General features: G+C 33.2%; 1 protein-coding gene and 1 pseudogene across 1 annotated transcript in view; one reads left to right on the forward strand and one right to left on the reverse strand.

The window, feature by feature from the left end:
• Positions 1-18,141, forward strand: part of Rfx (regulatory transcription factor Rfx) — a 48,135-nt gene extending 29,994 nt beyond the window's left edge. Inside the window, exons 8-9 of the mRNA XM_073964206.1 lie at positions 16,752-17,120; positions 17,182-18,141. Coding sequence (XP_073820307.1) covers positions 16,752-17,120; positions 17,182-17,283 — 471 coding nt within the window. The 3' untranslated portion in view covers positions 17,284-18,141. The remainder of the gene's footprint in view (positions 1-16,751; positions 17,121-17,181) is intronic.
• LOC141390884 (DNA-directed RNA polymerase I subunit RPA1-like) lies at positions 12,688-15,004 on the reverse strand (annotated as a pseudogene).
• Positions 18,142-20,068: the final 1,927 nt, after the last annotated feature.

Below are 20,068 nucleotides of genomic sequence, written 5' to 3' on the forward strand. Positions count from 1 at the left end.
GACTGCCGACCTTGTATGTCTTATATACATATACGTAATAATATTAAAATTAATTTTTCTCTGGAAATATTTATATGGTACAGGGGAAATTTTTAAAGTTATAATTTAACTACGAAGGATCTGATCAAAATTATTGACATAAAATGTATTTAGGATTGAGTACAATAAGAAAACATGCAATTGAGCAACAATTGGAATGGTTCGCATTGGTTTCGGTCCCTGGCTACAGCCCAGGAAAACAATAAAATCTTGGAAATTGCGTTGTGGACAGAAATCGTGTAAACTAAAAAAGCTATATTACCAATTCTTCTTACTTTCCTTAAAATTTAAATCATATCTATCCAATAGAACCAAATACTTTCAATATTTATGATGAAACACATCCCCCACAAGGATTTTGTAAACTGCCTGACGACTACAATTTGGGTCTGGACCAAATAGGTGACCAACAAAACGTTTTGAAATCAAACAGTGTACTCTTTTTACCACTTTTAATTGTTGAAAACAATCAAATGATTAAATAAAAATTAAAAATGGCAAGTTATAGTAATTGTAAATACTAAAATAATAGCAGAATTTCCTGAAAACATCAATGAGTAAAAAATTACAGTTGCCTACTCAGTTGTTCGATATAGTACCCTATTGTACGTCCTCAAAACGGGTCAATATGATTTAAATTTATCGTTTTTTCAGTTTGAATAATATTGCACCGTTATATTGTGTATATGTATCTGTCTAACAGGTACTTGTGTTTTATCATACTTCGGCATAATAAAGGACAAGTTTGGTGTTAAATTTGGCCTTTCTAACAGTACAAAAATTTGCAATGTTTGCATTTTTTTTAAATCGTCCGTTAGTTATCTAAATTTTAAAGTTGATAAATCTGCATATTGTTTGATTACGTAAACTTTCTTAGGTCACCTTTTTGGTCCTTACCCAAATTATAGCTGTCAGACAGATTATAAACTTCTTATTTTGATGTATTCCACAATTTATATTGAACATATTTATTTCTGTTATTTAATTTCAATTAAAATGTTTGTAAAAATTTACAAAAATGTTGGTCAAACTTTGCAGTTTAACAAAATGTTCGGCCTATATGCCAATATGCAATTGTTGTCTTGTTTCCAGGGTCATAATAAGAGACGGAATGATATACCACTCTGGTAGTACTTAAAGTTCATGCAACTGTGTTGCACATAACCAAAAATTAATTGTATGCCAATATCTGTACTTAATTTTTTTGTATTAAAATAAGAACATAAAGATTTTACATTGTACCATATAAATATTTCTCAAGAAAAATCTTTTAAAAAATATGACTTTTAAAATAACGTTATATGTATAAATGCCACAAGGTCAACAGTTATAGGTTAGAATAACCACATAATAGACTACAATCAAAAATTATAAACGTCCCGGTTATGTAAACTTTTAAGGGAATTTTGAACATCTTCATATTTGTAACATATAATTATTTCTAGGGCTGTACCAATAACAACCGCACTAATGACAACTGCAAAAACAAACAAAAAATAGTCATTTCTTATTAAATAAGGAAATTTTACAAAAAAAACTCACCTGTTTTAACTCACCTGCTTTTAACTGCTGCTGTCCAATAAGAACGCAATCAATGACAATTCTCTTCCGTTAATAGGTACTCTTCTACTTACCGAATGTAAATCGACATAAGCGAAATTACACAATAAACAACGAATTAATATGGACGTGGACATTTATTTTACTTCAAAGGATACAAAATTTTATGAAAACGATGGCAAAAATAACCGCCCAACACTTTTAAACCATACCGACCGGCAAAAACAACACATTTCTCACACAAGAAATCATTGACGAAGAAGAACAAGAACTGCAATCTTATTACGAAAAGAAAGGCAAACTTTTAACACGAATTTCACAAGAAAACGATTGTATTCCATTTGCAGTTTGTTTGAAATTAATTCAAATTTATTAATTTTCATGTTTTGTGTACTTTACATTGGAATAATTCTATAAATTTAACACATTTCAATTAACGAACACAATTCGCGACCGCCTACCATTTACAGTGATTGACAGCTGAAGGAAGAAGTTCGGAGTAACAGTGTTGTCAATGTAAAAAATCACCACTTTGTGTACGAAATTAAATAAAATGCTAAATGGACGCTTTAATATGGCGGGAAACGTTCTAAAGTCGATGGTCACACTAGAGTTGTGTCGTTCACGAACGAACCGGTTCAAATGAACGAATCCGTGAAATGAACGAACGGATCCGTATCAAGCTCTTTCGTTTATGTCGTTCATTTTGATCACGTCGTTCTTTCAGCTCTTTTCTTTCACATAGCTCTTTTTGTGTATTACGTTCAGAGAGTTAACAGTTCAGTTTACTTTACATTTTGCTATGTCTCTCTTTTCCATTAAAAATGAGAGATGCCATAGGAAAATGAATGATATGTCGTTATTTTTTCTTCTTAAGTCAGTCATTGGGTTGGTGAATTCAAAACTAACAAACATCGTTTAGGAATGTAATATTTACAAAACTATTGATAAAACATCAAAAAAAATTTTGGCCCTCAGTGAATTGTAAATTTATATAAAGGTATGTATTTCTTGGATAGCTAATGTTATGTATATTCCAAGAAATTAACATATATTTAATTTTACAGAAAGGAAATAATATGGGATCTAGGAAGACAAGTCCCATTTGGCTTCATTTTGATGAAGACGTTAAGGGAAAGGCCAAGTGCAAATATTGTAAAAATGTTATTAGTGTTGCTTCGGGATCAACATCTTAGTCGACACCTGAAAAACAAACACCCCCTTATGCCAACTTTATTTGAAAGGCAATCCCCGTCTCAAATTCTTGGTGAAGAATCAACAGAAAAAGAAGTGCCCCCAGTAAATACATCTACTGCTGTAACTCTGCCAAACAATAGTCAGCCCAATATCACCCAGTTTTTTCAGAAACCTCCATCAATTCGCAAGTCGCAAAGAATCGATCGACAACTTCTGAAAATGATTGTAAAAGGGCACCACGCATTCAGGATTGTGGAAGAACCGGAGTTTCAAAACCTCTTGCGCCTGGTTTCGCAGTGCCCACACTATAATATGCCGTCCCGAAAATCATTCACCCTTATTACGGTTGGCGTTGTCGTATCCAAAATTGCAAGCTGACGTGTCGTAACGTCTAATTGGTATTATGTATGCTTTTGTACAAAAAAGCAAAAATTTCAATTTTTAAAGAATTCTTTTGGTAACTAACATTATTAGAATTATTAGTAGATCATTTTTAAACTTTTAATTCAGAAGAAAAACTAACCCTACAGTTTTTACAATCAAAATAAGTGTTTGGCGTAGACGTTTTTGTGGTCGTTGGCGTAGTCGTTGTCGTAGGTATATTTTTTGGTACCACGTAACATTTACGACAACGACAATTTTTTCTCATACAAAATTTAAAAAATTTATATTTTTTTAATTGTAAAACAATTCGTTTGAAATCATCTTTTGAGCAAGAACTAAGAAATTTACATTGCTTCAATCGTTATATGAGGACTCTAACAGATTTTCAATAGAAAGTTTGTCATCTGATAAAGACACGAAATTTATCTTATGAAAATGAATCAAAGTAGTAAAATTTGTATTTATTATAGTTATTTTCCAAAATATCTTAATAACCATTGCCAAAAAATTCTTTTGAAATTAATTTGTTTTTATTTTTATATGCTGTCGTTTACAAAATCGGTCACGACTTTTTCCTCGTATTTCAACGCCATACGTAATACCAATTTGTCGTGATACGCCAAACGTAATACCGATTTGTCGTATCAAAAAAAAAAATGTATTTAAACCAAGAAATTCGTTTTGGGAATAACAAATGTATTTCTTTCGATTTTTTTAGGATATAAAATGCTATAAAAGACAAAAAATTTCGTTGTATATAATTTTTCATCATATAAAAATGTATCTTACGACTACGTCTACGCCTACGACAACGTCTACGTCGCTTGAACGTCTACGACTACGCCAACCGTAATAAGGGTGATTATCTAACATTTTGTTGGATAACACGTATATAGAAACTTATTATCATGCTTCGAATTTTACGATAGGCACACAGCTCTCAATCTTTCATCTGCCATAACAGATATAGCCACGGAGTTTTGTGTTACAAACAAAGTTACAGCCGTTGTCAGTGACAACGCTAGCAATATTGTAGCTGGTATCCGCAATACAAACTTTGAAGGTCTTTGCTGCTTCGCTCACACATTGAACCTTATAGTAAAAAAAGCGCTATCACATATCAATGATATTCTGGTGAAGGTTCGCAATATTGTAACATTTTTCCACAGAAGCACATATGCTTGGAAAAAGCTATGTGAGGCTCAACAACAGTTGGAACTTCCCGTGTTAAAGCTTAAGCAGGATGTCGATACACGTTGGAATTCAACGTATGCCATGCTTCAAAGGTTGTATGATCGAAAAAACGTGGTGATTACAACATTATCTATATTAATAAAAGAGTAGAGTGACTGATTCACTGACTGACTGATTGACTGATTGATTCATCAACGCCCAGACGAAACCGCTGAAGCTAGAAAGTTGAAATTTTGGGTGTAGGTTGCTGTTGGTGTGTAGGGGTGAGATAAGGCTGGGTTTTTGGAAATTCGACCTAGAAGTGTACGAAAAGTACTAAAAGGTACTAAATATGGTACCCTTTGTATTAGGCAAACGGTAAGAGCTAGAATTCTGAAATTTGGAATGAGGGTCACTGATGGAGAGTTAGAAGGATGTACCAAAGGGTTTTTGGAAATTCGAACTACAAGGGTACGAAAAGTACTAAATGGTACTAATTTTAGTACAATTTGGATTTGTGTGAAAGGATAGAGCTGGAATCCTGAAATTTGAAATTAGGGTCACTGATGAAGAGTAACAAAAAAGGTTTTTGGAAATTCGAACTATAAGTGCACGAATAGTACTAAGTGGTACTAAATTTAGTACAATTTTGATTTGGGTGAACGGATAGGGCTGTAATCCTGAAATTTGGAATAAGGGTCACTGATGGAGAGTAAAAAAGAAAGGTTTTAAGAAATTCGAACTATAAGTGAACGAAAAGTACTAAATGGTACTAAATTTAGTACAATTTGGATTTGGGTGAACGGATAGGGCTGGAATCCTGAAATTTGGAATACGGATCACTGATGAAGTGTAAAAATGAAAGGTTTTTGGAACTCGAACTATAAGTGTACGAAAAGTAATAAATGGTACTAAATTTAGTACAATTTGGGTTTGGGTGAACGAATAGAGCTGGAATCCTGAAATTTGGAATTAAGGTCACTGATGGAGAGTAAAAAAGGAAGGTTTTTGGAAATTCGAATTAAAAGTATACGAAAAGTACTAAATGGTACTAAATTCAGTACAATTTGGATTTGGATGAACGGATAGAGCTGGAATACAAACATTTGGAATTAGGGTCACTGATGAAGAGTAACAATGAATGGTTTATGGAAATTCGAACTATAAGGGTACGAAAAGTACTAAATGGTACTAAATTTAGTACAATTTTGATTTGGGTGGGATTGAGCTGGAATACAGACATTTGGAATGAGGATACCTGATGAAGACTAACAATGAAAGGTTTTTGTAAATTCGAATTATAAGGGTACGAACAGTACTAAGTGGTACTAAATTTAGTACAATTTGGATTTGTGTGAACGGATAGAGCTGGAATCCTGAAATTTGAAATTAGGGTCACTGGTGAAGAGTTACAAAGAAAGGTTTTTGGAATTTCGAACTAAAACTGCACGAAAGGTTCTAAATGGTACTAAATTTAGTACAATTTTGATTTGGGTGAACGGATTGAGCTTGAATCCTGAAATTTATAATGAGGGTCACTGATGGAGAGTAACAAAAAAGGTTTTTAGAAATTCGAACTATAAGTGCACGAAAAGTACTAAATGGTACTAAATTTAGTACAATTTGGATTTGGGTGAACGGATAGAGCTGGAATCCTAAAATTTGGAATGAGGATCACAGATGAAGAGTAAAAATAAAAGGTTTTTGGAATTCGAACTATAAGTTACAAAAAGTAATAAATGGTACTAAATTTAGTACAATTTGGGTTTTGGTGAACGAACAGAGCTGGAATCCTGAAATTTGGAATGAAGGTCACCGATGGAGAGTAAAAAAGAAAGGTTTTTGGAAATTCGAATTACAAGGGTACGAAAAGTACTAAATGGTATTAAATTTAGTACAATTTTGATTTGGGTGAAAGGATGGAGCTAGAATCCTGAAATTTGAAATTAGGGTCACTGGTGGAGAGTAACAAAGAAAGGTTTTTGGAAATTCGAACTATAAGTGCATGAAAAGTTTTAAATGGTACTAAATTTAGTACAATTTGGATTTGGGTGAATAGATTGAGCTGGAATCCTGAATTTTCTAATGAGGGTCACTGATGGAGAGTAACAAAGAAAGGTTTTTAGAAATTTGAACTATAAGTGCATGAAAAATACTAAATGGTACTAAATTTAGTACAATTTGGGTTTGGGTGAAATAGAGCTGGAATCCTGGAATTTGGAATGGGGGTCACTGATGAAGAGTAAGAAAGATGTGCCAAAGGTCGAAAAGTCGTAAATGGTAGTGAGTTTAGTATGATTTGGATTTGAAGAGCTGGAATCCTGAAATTTGGAATTAAGATTACTGTTGGAATATAGAATTGAGATATAGAGGTAGCTTTGGAAAATCGTACTAATGTGCACGAAGTAGTACTAAATGGTACGAAATTCGCTATAATTTGTATTTGCGTGAACAGATTATTGTTGAAGTGTAGGATTGACGTAGTTTTGGAAATTCGTACTTATGGAAAAGTGCTAAATGGAACTACATTGGCTATAATTTGCGTTTAGGTGAACGGATATAGCTGAGATATGAAAATACATTTTGGAAAATCGTGTACGAAAAGTGCTAAATGGTACAACATTTGGTACCTTTTGGTAGTTGCTATATGGTATAGAATTTTGTACAATTTGTGATTTTGTAAAGGGTAGAACTGGAATTTTGAAATTCGGTATTAGGGTGTTTAGAGTAGAGGTAGGAAGGACGTTTTGAAAATTCGTACTTATTTATACAAAAACTACTAAATAGTCCTCAAATGGGTTTCAGGGGAACTGGTAAGACTGGAAAAGTGAATTAGGGTTAGGATATATGTTGAAGTAATTTTTGAAACGTTTACCTATGTGTACGAAAAGTTGGGTACCTATTTGTACAAAAAATACGAAATGGAAAAATATATTCTGAGTTTGAAAAATTGTACTGAATATTGTTCCACTGATTTGATGTTAACGCCAAGGAGATTCTAAATAATGTACTGAGATTAAGTAGTCAAACGTGAAGTATCTTTTCAAAAAATGTTTATTGTTCTAACCGCTTTGGTATGTAAATTTGAAAACGTGGTCCAATGCGACAATTTTGTTAACTAGAAGGTATTTACCCCCTGATATTAAAAAATCCTAAATTGAAATGCCTCCAAAAATTTTTTCCGTTATATACGGTTGACTTACCCGTGCACATTAACTACAATTTTTTGTAAAGAAGTTTTCTAGCCCTTCATGCCACAAATTCCGAATTTCGGTTGGAAAATGTGCAGAAGATCTTCAAAATACTCTAAATCTTCAAAATATCTTTTCTAATAAACGTGGATTGAAGTGGAGATTTTTTAAATTAAACTTTTATATCCTCTGAGTATTCAAGGTCCAAATTTAAAGAAAATTGGACAATATAGATTTGTTCTTCTTTTAAAATACACTAAGTCGAGAGGTACCGTTATACGGGGATATACGAAAACGTGAATTTTTATGACCATTTTGAATGCCGAAAATTTAACGGACCTATTCGGGTTCTGGGCGAAAGGGTGAGATAAAGTTTAGTGTTTGGAAATTCGTACTGGAAGGGAATGCTGTGTTAGTGAAGGGTTAAAACCAGGAGTCAAATCTGAAATTTGCAATATGATACTTAGTTTTGGAAATTCGAAATAAAAAATATGGTAGTTGTGTAGGGATGCGATACGGCAGATTTTTTTTTGTAAATTCTGACTACAATCGAAAAAAATATTGGTAATAAAAATAGGTCTTAGTACAACAGAATCTGCAGTATTCACCATTCCGGTATTAAATATTGTTTATATTTATTTCGTTTCCTTTCCGCATACGAAGTAGCGGGCATTTGCTAGTCTATATTAATAAAAGAGTAAAGTGATTGACTCACTGACTGACTGATTGATTCATCAACGCCCAGACGAAACGGCTGAAGCTAGAATCCTCAAATTTTGGGTGTGGATCACTCTTGGTCCGAAGGGGTCAGATAAGGCTGGGTTTTTGGAAATTCGAACTGGAAGGGTACGAAAAGTACTAAAAGGTACTAAATATGGTACCGTTTGTATTTGGCGAACCGGTGCAGCTAGAACTTTGCAATTTGGAATGAAGGTCACTAATGGAGTGTAGGAAAGATGTGCTAAAGGGTTTTTGGAAATTCGAACTATAAGTGTACGAAAAGTACTAAATTTGGTACCAATTCGTATTTTGTGAACGGATAAAGATTAAAGATTGAAATTTGGTGTGAGAATCAAGGTTGACATAAGGAGGTGGGTTAGGAAAAGTGTACTCATGTGTACGAAAAGTACTAAATGGTACTAAATTTGGTACAATTATGATTTGGGCGAACGGATAGAGCTGGAATCCTGAAATTTTGAACTAAGGCTACTATTGGAGAGTAAAATGGAAGTAGTTTTGAAAATTCGTACTTATGGGTACGAAAAGTACTAAATGGTACTAAATTTGGTACAATTATGATTTGGACGAACGGATAGAGCTGGAATCATGAAATTTGGAACTAAGGCTACTGTTGGAGAGTAAAATGGAAGTAGTTTTGAAAATTCGTACTTATGGGTACAAAAAGTACTAAATGATACTAAATTTTGTACAATTATGATTTGGGCGAACGGATAGAGCTGGAATACTGAAATTTTGAAGTAGGATACTGTTGGAGAGTAAAATGGATGTAGTTTTAAAAATTCGTACGAAAAGTGCTAAATGGTACTAAATTTGGTACAATTTAGATTTAAATTGAATGGATAGAGTTGGAATCCTGAAATTTTGAAATAATGCTACAGTTGGAGGGTAGAATGGAGGTAGTTTTGAAAATTCGTACCTATAGGTACGAAAAGTACTAAAGGGTACTAAATATGGTACATTTACGATTTGGGCGAACGGATAGAGCGGGAATCCTGAAATTTGAATTAAGGCTGCTGTTAGAGAGTAGAATGGAAGCAGTTTTGAAAATTCGTACTTATGGGTGCAACAAGTACTAAATTTTACTACATTTTGTACAATTTGGATTGAGGTTGAGCGGATACAGCTGGAATCCTGAAATTTTTGAATTAAGGCTGCAGTTGGAGCGTAGTATGGAAGCAGATTTGAAAATTCGTACTTATGGGTACGAATAGTACTAAATGGTACCAAATTGGGTACAATTACGATACGGATAGAGATGGAAACCTTAAATTTGAATTAAGGCTGCTCTTAGAGAGTAGAATGGAAGCAGTTTTGAAAATTCGTACTTATGGGTACAAGAAGTACTAAATGGTACTACATTTTGTACAATTTGGATTGAGGTTGAGCGGATACAGCTGGAATCCTGAAATTTTTGAATTAAGGCTGCAGTTGCAGGCTGGAATGGAAGTAGATTTGAAAATTCGTATTTATGAGTACGAATAGTACTAAATGGTACTAAATTTTGTACATTTACGATTTGGGCGAACGGATAGAGCTGGAATCCTGAAATTTTGTACTAAGGCTACTGTTGGAGAGTAGAATGGAAGTAGTTTTGAAAATTCGTACTTATGGGTACGAAATGTACTAAATGATACTCAATTTGGTACAACTATGATTTAGGCGAACGGATAGAGCTGGAATCTTGCAATTTTGAATTAAGATTGATGTTGTAGTATGGGATGGAGATAATTTGGAAATTCGTACTTATGGGTTACGAAAAGTAATAAATAAATTTGGTACAATTAAGATTTGGGTCATCGGATATAGCTGAATTTATGAAATGGGGAATAAAACTTGCTGCTGGATTATAAGAATGGCTACTGTTGGATTGTAGAATGGAGTTGTTTTGAAAATTCGTACTTAAGGTTACGAAAAGTACTAAGTGGTACTAAATTTGGTACAATTTGAATTTAGGGTGAACGGATAGAGCTGTAGCCCTAAAATTTCGAATTAACATTGATGTTAGAGTATGGGATTGAGATAATTGGGAAATTAGGACTTCGTAGGCTACATTTGGAGTGTAAAATGGAAGTAGTTTTGAAAATTCGTACAAAAAGTACCAAATTTGGATTTGGGTGAACGAACAGAGCTGGAATAATGAAATTTAGAATTAAACTTGCTGTTGGGGTGTAAGATGGAGTTAGTTTTGCAGATTCTTACGGGTAAGAAAAATACTAAATTTGGTACAGTTTGGATTTGGGTGAACGAATAGAGCTGGAAACCTTAAATTCGTAATTGAGATTAATCTTGAAGTGTAGGATTGAGGTAGTTTTGGAAATTCGTACTTATGAATACGAAAATGTCTAAATTGAAAATCTCTAAATTACGAATACGAAAATCTCTGAAATTTGGAATTGAGATTATAGTTGAAGTCTAGGATTGAGGTAGTTTTGGAAATTCGTTCTTATGGGTACGAAAAGTACTAAATTTCGTACAATTGGGATTTGGAATCTGAAATCCTGAAATTTGGAATTAAGATTATAGTTGAAGTCTAGGATTGAGGTAGTATTGGTGTGCAATGTTGGTCTCGCTATTAACATGTAAGGCTGATCTTTTTGATCTTTTGAAAATCGAACTAAAGCGGTACGAACAGTACTAAAATATTAAACAATAAATACTGATTAAAATTGGTATAAGTACAATAAAATGTTCAGTGTTCGCCATTTCCATTATATTATATTATTGTTTTTTATATCCTTTCCGCATACGAAGTAGCGGGCACTTTGCTAGTCCCTAATAAAACCAAAGATAGCTCTGAGCTTTGAATATTGGGACATAATTGAAGAAGTGCTTCCAATCCTCAAACCATTTTATGAGATGACTGTAGAGATTTCAGCAGAAAAAAACGTCACCCTTTCCAAGGTTCTGGTACTGTCCAATATTTTAAAGCAATCGATTGCCGGTATGTCGTCTGCAAACAGCATGGTTTCATCAATGTTGTTGGCTTTGAAACAGGGTACGTTTTCACGGTTTGCGGAATATGAAAAAAATGATTTGTATGCTGAAAGTGCTATACTCGATCCTCGTTTTAAGCGTAAAGCCTTCAAAAATAATGTGGACTATGATGCTGCTGTTAGGAAATTAAGGGAAAAAATAAAGAGTATACAATTACCAAACCAGGTCAACAACAATCCAATAGTGGAAGTAACTGACGCAGAACTTAAAAGCGAGCCTGATTTCTGGAAGTTATTTGATGAGGACTTCGATAAAACGACGAGACCAGAGAGTGACACGGAAGCGGCAACAAAAGAATTTGATAAATACCTTGTTGAAGAATATATAGGGCGGAAGATGGACCCTCTGATGTGGTGGAAGCAGAGAAAGGACTTGTATCCTAGAGTTTACTCTTATATGTTAACACGTTTATGTATAACAGCCACATCTGTTCCATGTGAGAGAATCTTTTCTGCCACTGGTCAGATTATCCGTGATAGACGAACACTTTTAAAACCAGCAAAGGTTAAAAAAATAGTATTTCTCCATAACAATATGTAAAGCTGTTCATTTGTATATTTTCTTTCCTTTATATTCATGACGTGTTGATCACTCAACGTAAATCAGACTTCAGAAACGTTGTCTTGATTTCAGAACTTAGTATTTTATTATTTTTATTATAATTCGCAACTTTAATAAAATATACCGTGTTGATCACGAATTGTAAAACTATGTTCCATTGACTATTCATATTATATTTTATTTCATTAATAATTTGCTTCCAAATCGTTGAATTAATTTTAATTTATTGTTCTCTCATAAAATGTCTAACGATTACAATAAAAAACATTTGAAAATATTTAACTCGCTTTTAAATTTTCTCGCTCGTCAATACAGTTTTATGGTTGTCTAACATGAATATCTATGGCCTTCCTACAGCTCACTTGTAAACAATCTTTTCCATTCGTTAAAAAGATTTGTTTCACATGGTGTATAAAACTCCTTAATCTATATAACACACTCTGTTGGTCTCCATAAGACTCTTTATATGTGTGTTCATTTACTCAAAATTTGTACGAATTTTTACTGGATATTGTTCGTTTACTCTACAGTACAATGCAAAAGACCTTAGTCCATTACAAGAAGTTACTAGACTTCTACAAATTGTTAAGTACACGAACACACCTTATGTTGGAAAAACCCACTGAATCCCAAACACAAGTAGAGAAAATTGCCGAAAATACATGTCAGCCGTAAAACAGTAGTTCATCTGCTAACCAAACCGAACAATACAGCTACTGCTACTGGTAATGGTTTATCGGCCTATTCAGACAGTTCAGAGCACTCAAATTGACCTTTTATAGACAAATATAATTTGTTACATTCCAATAAAATAAAAATTCACAGCAGATTTTGTAAAAATTTCATTATTGTCAACTTTATTATTTGTTTTGACATATTTTAGTCGGTAATTCAAAGGCACCTCTACCATTTCTTACTAGAAGACCAACCATCAAACTACTAGAAGGTGGGTCCAATTCATCTGCACAGCCCATACCAGCGGCATTCTTCAAAAACTGCAAAAAAAATGGAAAGACATTTGCTGCAAAGCGGAGGCGGAGTGTTCCATGCCTTTACGGGATACGGGTTGGAATGTTCCATCAAAGATCATATAGTCGGAAATTAAAGACAAATGACGACGATCTACAGCAATGCCATATAATTTGAAAACGTTCCTTACTTCTTGGACAATGACACGAGCAGCTGCTTCAATAGCATATGTGCGAGCAATGGTGTGTATGTCGTTCGAATAGAAACGATTGATGTGTTGTGCTTGAAGATCTCCACAATGTTAATGCCATCGGTGGCCCGTTTAATATTATCCACTTGATGAACAACCGTTTTTTTGGCATAATATTTAATGATGAATGAAATGTTGGTTTGTTTGTACTTCATATCCAACTGAAAATAAAAACAATTAGGAAATGTTTCTGTAAAAAATCCTGCTTTACATACATTGAATATTAATTTGGTCCACAAGTAGAGCTTTTTGTCGTAGACATAACTTTCCACAATTGAATTGAGCATCACTTTTCCGGTAATATTGTCGGCCTCACCAGGCTTTTCTTCCTCTTTATAATCCTCGGCATCGTTATTTTTAGGAACTACATTTTCCAATGTATCATCATCTTCAGCAGCTTCCTCTACATTTGCTATAAAAGAGGAATTTTATATATTGTTTTCATTGTTGCAAGAAAAATTATTGATTTCTTCTGCATCATCAGGATCATCGTATTCATTTTCATCCATTTTACGAGATTTCAGTTTGAGGCCCGTTGCATCATTATCAACTTCCCATTGCTCATCATCGGATGAGTCATTATCATTTTTGGCAGATTCTTTTTGCTTTGGGTTTCACCCATTTCACTACTGCAATATGGTGGATAATATTTTTTAAATGAAAATAACAATTATGACATTCTTATCCAAAAACGTACACTGCTAACTTGGTGCTATTTGATTTTATAATAGCGCAGAACAATAGAGAAAAGTATTTCTTGCTCAAATACTTGGTGATTTGTTTAGGCTTTACACAGATATCTACAGATATCTTCACTATATGCTTCCCGGGGCAGGAATTGGAAGGTTAATTCGAACTTTTGTTCTCTTTGGTGTTTGTGGACCAATTGAATTTTAAAATTATGGTTTCATCGATATGTCGCCTGCCAGTTTTTTGATTCAGTTTCCTAAAAAACACAAAAATAGAATAATTCCCTTAAAATAATTCATTAAAAACACATTATTTTCCTTACCTTCTTCTATCTGACATTAAATTCAAACAAAATTGAATTGTTTTGTTGTTTACGTTTATATTTTTTGTTTACATTTATATTTTCCGAGAAGAAGAGGAAGCATGAACAATATTCAAAAGAAATGATAGAACGTAATTTCAATTGAACGAAAAAGAGCCATTGAACGATATGAACGACCCGGTTCCTTTAAGTGAACGGAACGAAAAAGATCGATCCGCTTAAAGAACGAAATTGCCCAACACTAGGTCACACTAGAGAGTTTCATTGAAACAATTCCATGAAAACAAGGGTTCCTAGGTCGAGTTTCACAGTAGAGTGATATCGTTAAAGTGTGTTCTACACGCTATGTTTTTTACATATTTGTGCATACCAACTGTCACTTTTTACATATCTGAATTTTGTATACATGGTGTGAACCACACAGAAATTTCAATGCATCAAAGGCCTTGTACACACGCTGCGACTTTTGATGCATGCATCACCATTTTTTTAGCGGTGTTGCAAAAAATAGTAGTGATGGAGGGAATGAAAATGTACGAAATGTATGAAATGTAAAATTTCATGACTAATCATTTAATTTATTAATACCATTTAGAATGTTAAAATTATTTAATGTACATCATGGATTTAAAAGAATGTAATAAAAATTAATGGACTAAACTTCCTCCTTTATTTGATAAGTATGTTGTTAGTTTTTATTGACTTCATAGTTGGAACTGAATTGCTTGTGTTCGAAATGTGTTTTTAAAACATCAAAATGCGAATTGCAGATAAGAGAATTTAATTGTTTGAATCGATTGGATTAATACTGACGCCGTTCGTTGCTCAATTTGTAGCCCAACATTTCGTAAAAATATTTCAATAATTATAGTTGTGTGAACGCCCATATTGTCGGAGTTTTATTACCTGTGTGTCGTAGAATGGAAAATACATTTTTACCTAACAATGTTTTTTTTCCAAAAATTTTGTTATTTACATTTGTCGAGAAATATTAACAAATATTTTTACCTGTTTCAATAATTTTGGTTTAACAATTTATACCTATATGCATTCAACAATCATAACATGTATGTAAAATCGTACATGTTTGTTACAAAAATTACACTTCTTACAATATTACGAAAAAATGCAACCCTACAAGTACGAAAATGGTGATGCATGCATCAAAAGTCGCAGCGTGTGTACAAGGCCAAAGTGTTATGTGCATACATATGTATATTTTTCGAATAGAACGCGTTCTATTCTCGTCTGTACAACCAAAGGTAAACAGCTGTTTTGTTTGTACGCGATATAAATAAAGAAAACAACAGAAAACGAATGAAAAATAAAATTTTGCCGTGCAGAAGGAATTACATATGGGCGAAAAAAGTGACAGTTGCTATGCATGAATATGTAAAAAACATACCGTGTAGAAACCCCATAAGTTGCTGTAGTGGGGAACTCGATCTTTAAATACCTAAAAGTTACAATGAAACCACTCTAGTGTGACCTTCGACAAATAGATTGTGCATATAATAGGTTTACATAGTACGTTTATATTTGTGAAATCCACTCGATTTCAACTGTCAATTCCATTGCTTAAACCTCGAATGGAGTACAAAGGGTTTCAGATGAGTTTTCTTTTGACGAATACGCAAGGGAATTGACAGTTGAAATCGAGTGTATTTCGTAAATGTAAACGTACTTTTAACGTCCAGTACAATGTAAACTTAAGGCCTGCGTACATAAGCTGCTCTGCCTGATTGCCTTGCTTACCTGCTTCATTTCTGACGTAATAAAAATAATAGAATAAAGACGAAATTTCGAACTGGGTTGCCATCAGTTGGAAATTGGGTCGGCCTTCTTTGTTCTTTTATTTTTTTATTGAAGCAGCAAAGCAAGGCAATCAGGCAAAGCAGCTTATGTACGCAGGCCTTTATTATAATGCAATAAACCACACATTTGACGGTGCCCGGTTTCACAATTAGGAGGGTTGGCGTTTTTTATTTGGGATGACGACTTCTATTTCGCTTTTCAAAATAGCCCGATTTAATATTTAAGTAAATTAAATAAATTAAAGTTAAGCCTGACTATGTTGAAAAGCAAAATAGAAGTCGTCATCATAAACGCCAACCCTCCTAAATTTGAAACCGGGCACCGTCAAATGTGTTGTTTATTGCTATTAATAGGCAACACCAACAAATTAGTTGTGTTTTTCGTTGAGACTCAACGAACGCATAGCAGTGAGAAGATTTGGTTTTGTTTACAAGTGAAGTTGCTGGAGTTTAGGTAGTGCCAAAGAAATTCTCGATCAGAGTGTTTCTTTGGACTCTTATCTATTTGAGCGAGCAATTGCCCTTGGGTATAAAAAGGATTAATCCTGACTATTTTGAAAAGCAAAACAAAATATAAATATATAGCATTCAGTACTGTCGTAGGTAATTTTTAGGATGAAAACAATTATTTTATGGTAGGAAATTTCGAAGTTCCAAATTTCATGAGTAGACAATATTACCCTATTACATTTTGAAAACCAAATTTTCAAAAAAAAAAAATAAAAATACAGGTGATTGTCACTTCTACCTCATATAAATGTGCCTTGGTTCAAACTACTAAATTTACAATTATTTATTACATTACTTTTCAATTTTTAATCTAATTTAAATACTAATTACAAATTTTAAATTCTACTTCCACACAGGAACAAGCTGCTTGGGTGTGTCAATGTGAACCATCGCTGGTGCAGCGTTTGGAGAATGACTTCAAGACAACGCTACAGCAACAATGTTCGCTTGAACAATGGGCAGCATGGCTACAAGTTGTTGTTGATTCAGTGCTGCAGGAACATTTCGGAAAACCTAGTTATGCCAAAGCTGCACGACAATTCCTTTTAAAATGGTCATTCTACAGTTCAATGATAATCAGAGACTTAACGTTACGTTCAGCATCAAGTTTTGGTAGTTTTCATTTAATACGTCTGCTCTACGATGAATATATGTTCTATTTAATAGAACATAAAGTTGCTGAGGCACATCAAAAAACGGCCATAGCAGTGATATGTGATTTAAAGGTATGTCATCAACTAACTAAAATAAAGGGAAATAATTAATGCTTGGAATTTATATTAACAGCAAAAAGATGTTGAATTTGATTTCGGCTATCAATTGGAATTTATTACCACCGATTCAATGTCATCTGAACGTGGAACTACGAAACGTTTAAAACATGAATGAGTTGTGTGGCAAACGAAATTAGCCTGTAGTCTGGGATGATATTGATGGCCATATGGGGAATATTTTCTACGATTCAAACTGGCAATCCTCCACGGCGGCCGATGCAACATTTGAACTTGTACCTCCAATAGATTTTAGTCATATGTATTTATATCATGCATGCGAGTATATTTAGTGAGTAAATGTAAGAGGCGAAACCAAAGATTATAAATAAATTCTCCTAAGGACAGTATTTTAAAAATAGGAGCCTAAAAAAGGACGGAAATTAAATGTTAAGTATTTATTTAAAAAGTGCGCAAATTCCAATATCAGAAATTAACAAAATTATCCGTTATTTCTTAGTTGTAATTATCGGGTATGTGATGAAAACCGAATCGACTCGATTTGCAGAATCGAAATGGTATATAATCGGGGTGCCGTTTATGATATATATAGTTTTGCTTCGCAAAAGCCCATTATCTGAATAATATTTTTAAAATCCATTTTCAATTTCATTAAAATATTCACCAAAATTAGAGATATACGATTTCGATTTATGGCAAAACGAGTCGAATCGTTTTCCATCACATACCCGTATGTTTGCGAATGTCTTATGCCTTGACGTTCATACACATATTAATATAAGTGTATACAATTTGCATTATATTTGTATAATTTAAAATAAGTACATATTTTATGCCAAAGTAAATAGTATTAAGCCGTCCATTAATTGAATGAATACCACTATGGATTTATATTATTGTACATTTTCAAAATCATATAGTAAATATTCATTTGACATAATTATGTAATGCAATAAAAAATAAATGTATCTATGTTTTGTGAATAAAAAATATGCATATTTAAGAAGAAAATAAACCAAATATATTTTTATTGTAAATATAAATTTGGCTTTGTTAGTTCCCAAAAAAATAATTGTTGGCAAAATAAAGTCTTATCACGTAGCCGAGCATCAGTCAATTGAAGAAAGTTTAGAAAAATATTTAATTTTTAAATATTTTATATGGAAAAAGTCCACGCACTATACTCATCTTGCACCGCCAAATTTTATGACTATTTTAGCCATGTAAAACTTCGATACAAGTAGTGTCTTGAGACATGCCGTTTGGATTCTGCGATAATAAGTTGGTCTCATATCATTGAGCAAATGCTAATCGGAATGCACTTATTGGTGTGAGAGAAGTCTCCCTTGTCCCTTCTATGATGTTTGTGCGAACATTTTTTGTATGACACTTTTTTTTTCAAAAATGATTTCCTGTAGCGAGAATGAATGAACTATTGCCTATTAATGCCTAAAATAACATTCATTCCATTTTATTATAAAAAAGGTTCCGCACAAACCACTTTGATTTTTTGGGTTCTTTTTTTTTTTTTTTTTTGAAAAAATGGTAATAAAAAATTGTTTTCTCAAAAAATTATTTCCTATTGCACGAAAGAATGGCCAATACAACGTTTATTCCATTTAAATATTGAAAAATGTCCCCCTAGAGCTGTGTATGCTGGCGAATTGAAATTACACGACGAGTAAGCAATTTACACCAACGTCGTGTTAACTGGCTAACATGATTTCAAGTAAAATGTATAAAAATGTCTGTCAAGCATTTTGAGAAATAGCCAATGTCACGATAATAAACTCCAGTCAAAACAAACGGATGATCACTGTTAAATATAAAAACAACAACAATTACTTCTTATAAGGATATTTTCTAATAAACTCACCTCTTGTTCCTTCCAACTACCGCTGATGTCAAATAAGAACACAATTTACTATAATGTAACACTCTTTTGTTAAAAAAAAACCACCAATAACAATCGCAATAATGACCACTGTAAAAAAAAAACAATAAAAATAGTTACTTCTTATAAATTAAGGGTACTTTACAACAATCCCACCTATTTAAACTAGCACTTGTTGCTACCAACTACTGCTGATGTCCAATTAGAATGCAATCAATGACAATTTTCATCCGTTACAGTATGTAAAACGAGACAAAACAACACTTGACGAAATTACACAACGAATTAATATGAACAAGAATTTATATTTAACACATCAAAGAGCAATCTGCGTAAACAAATATTTAAAACTGTTTAAAAGAACCGCCCGAAGTACATAGCTTTCGAGGAGCAATGCATAAGTGTGCAACTAAAATATTTTGACGAAGTTTAAATCTACAAAACATCTGACGATACGGAAGTTAGCCCATTTCTCATACACGAAGTCATTGACAAAGAAGAACAAGAATTGCAATATCGTTCAAAGAGAACACACAAATATTTAACACTAATTTCACAAGAAAACGCTTGTATTCCATTTGTAGTTTGTTTGCAATTAATAAAATTATATTAATTTTCATGTACTGTGTACTTTACAACAAAATAATTCTATAATAATAACACATTTCAATTAACGAACACAATTCGCGCCCAGCTATTATTTGCAGTGATTGACAGCTGAAGGAAGAAGCAATTCGGAGTAACAGTGTTGTCAATGTAAAAAATCACCACTTTGTGTAAAATGCTAAATTGACGCTTATATATGGCAGGAAAAGTTGTAAAAACGCATTTTACACTTGCATTTAAACAGTTGCTTTCATTAGACAGATAAAACGATATTAAATTAAGCTGTGACGAAGCCAAAGATGTGGAAGATTCCTTCATAGGGTTCGCTGTTCGCTTTGCCAGGGTAAGAGAAATGGACAGATGATGGGTATGCGATGACGCCAACCTCTTAAAAGACTGGAAGTTCTCTGTCAATCATCAAACGGAAACCACGACCAATGCG

This window comes from Musca autumnalis, unplaced genomic scaffold (assembly GCF_047663935.1).
Source record: "Musca autumnalis isolate F117 unplaced genomic scaffold, ASM4766393v1 scaffold_1, whole genome shotgun sequence".
Classification (NCBI taxonomy): Eukaryota; Metazoa; Arthropoda; class Insecta; order Diptera; family Muscidae; genus Musca; species Musca autumnalis.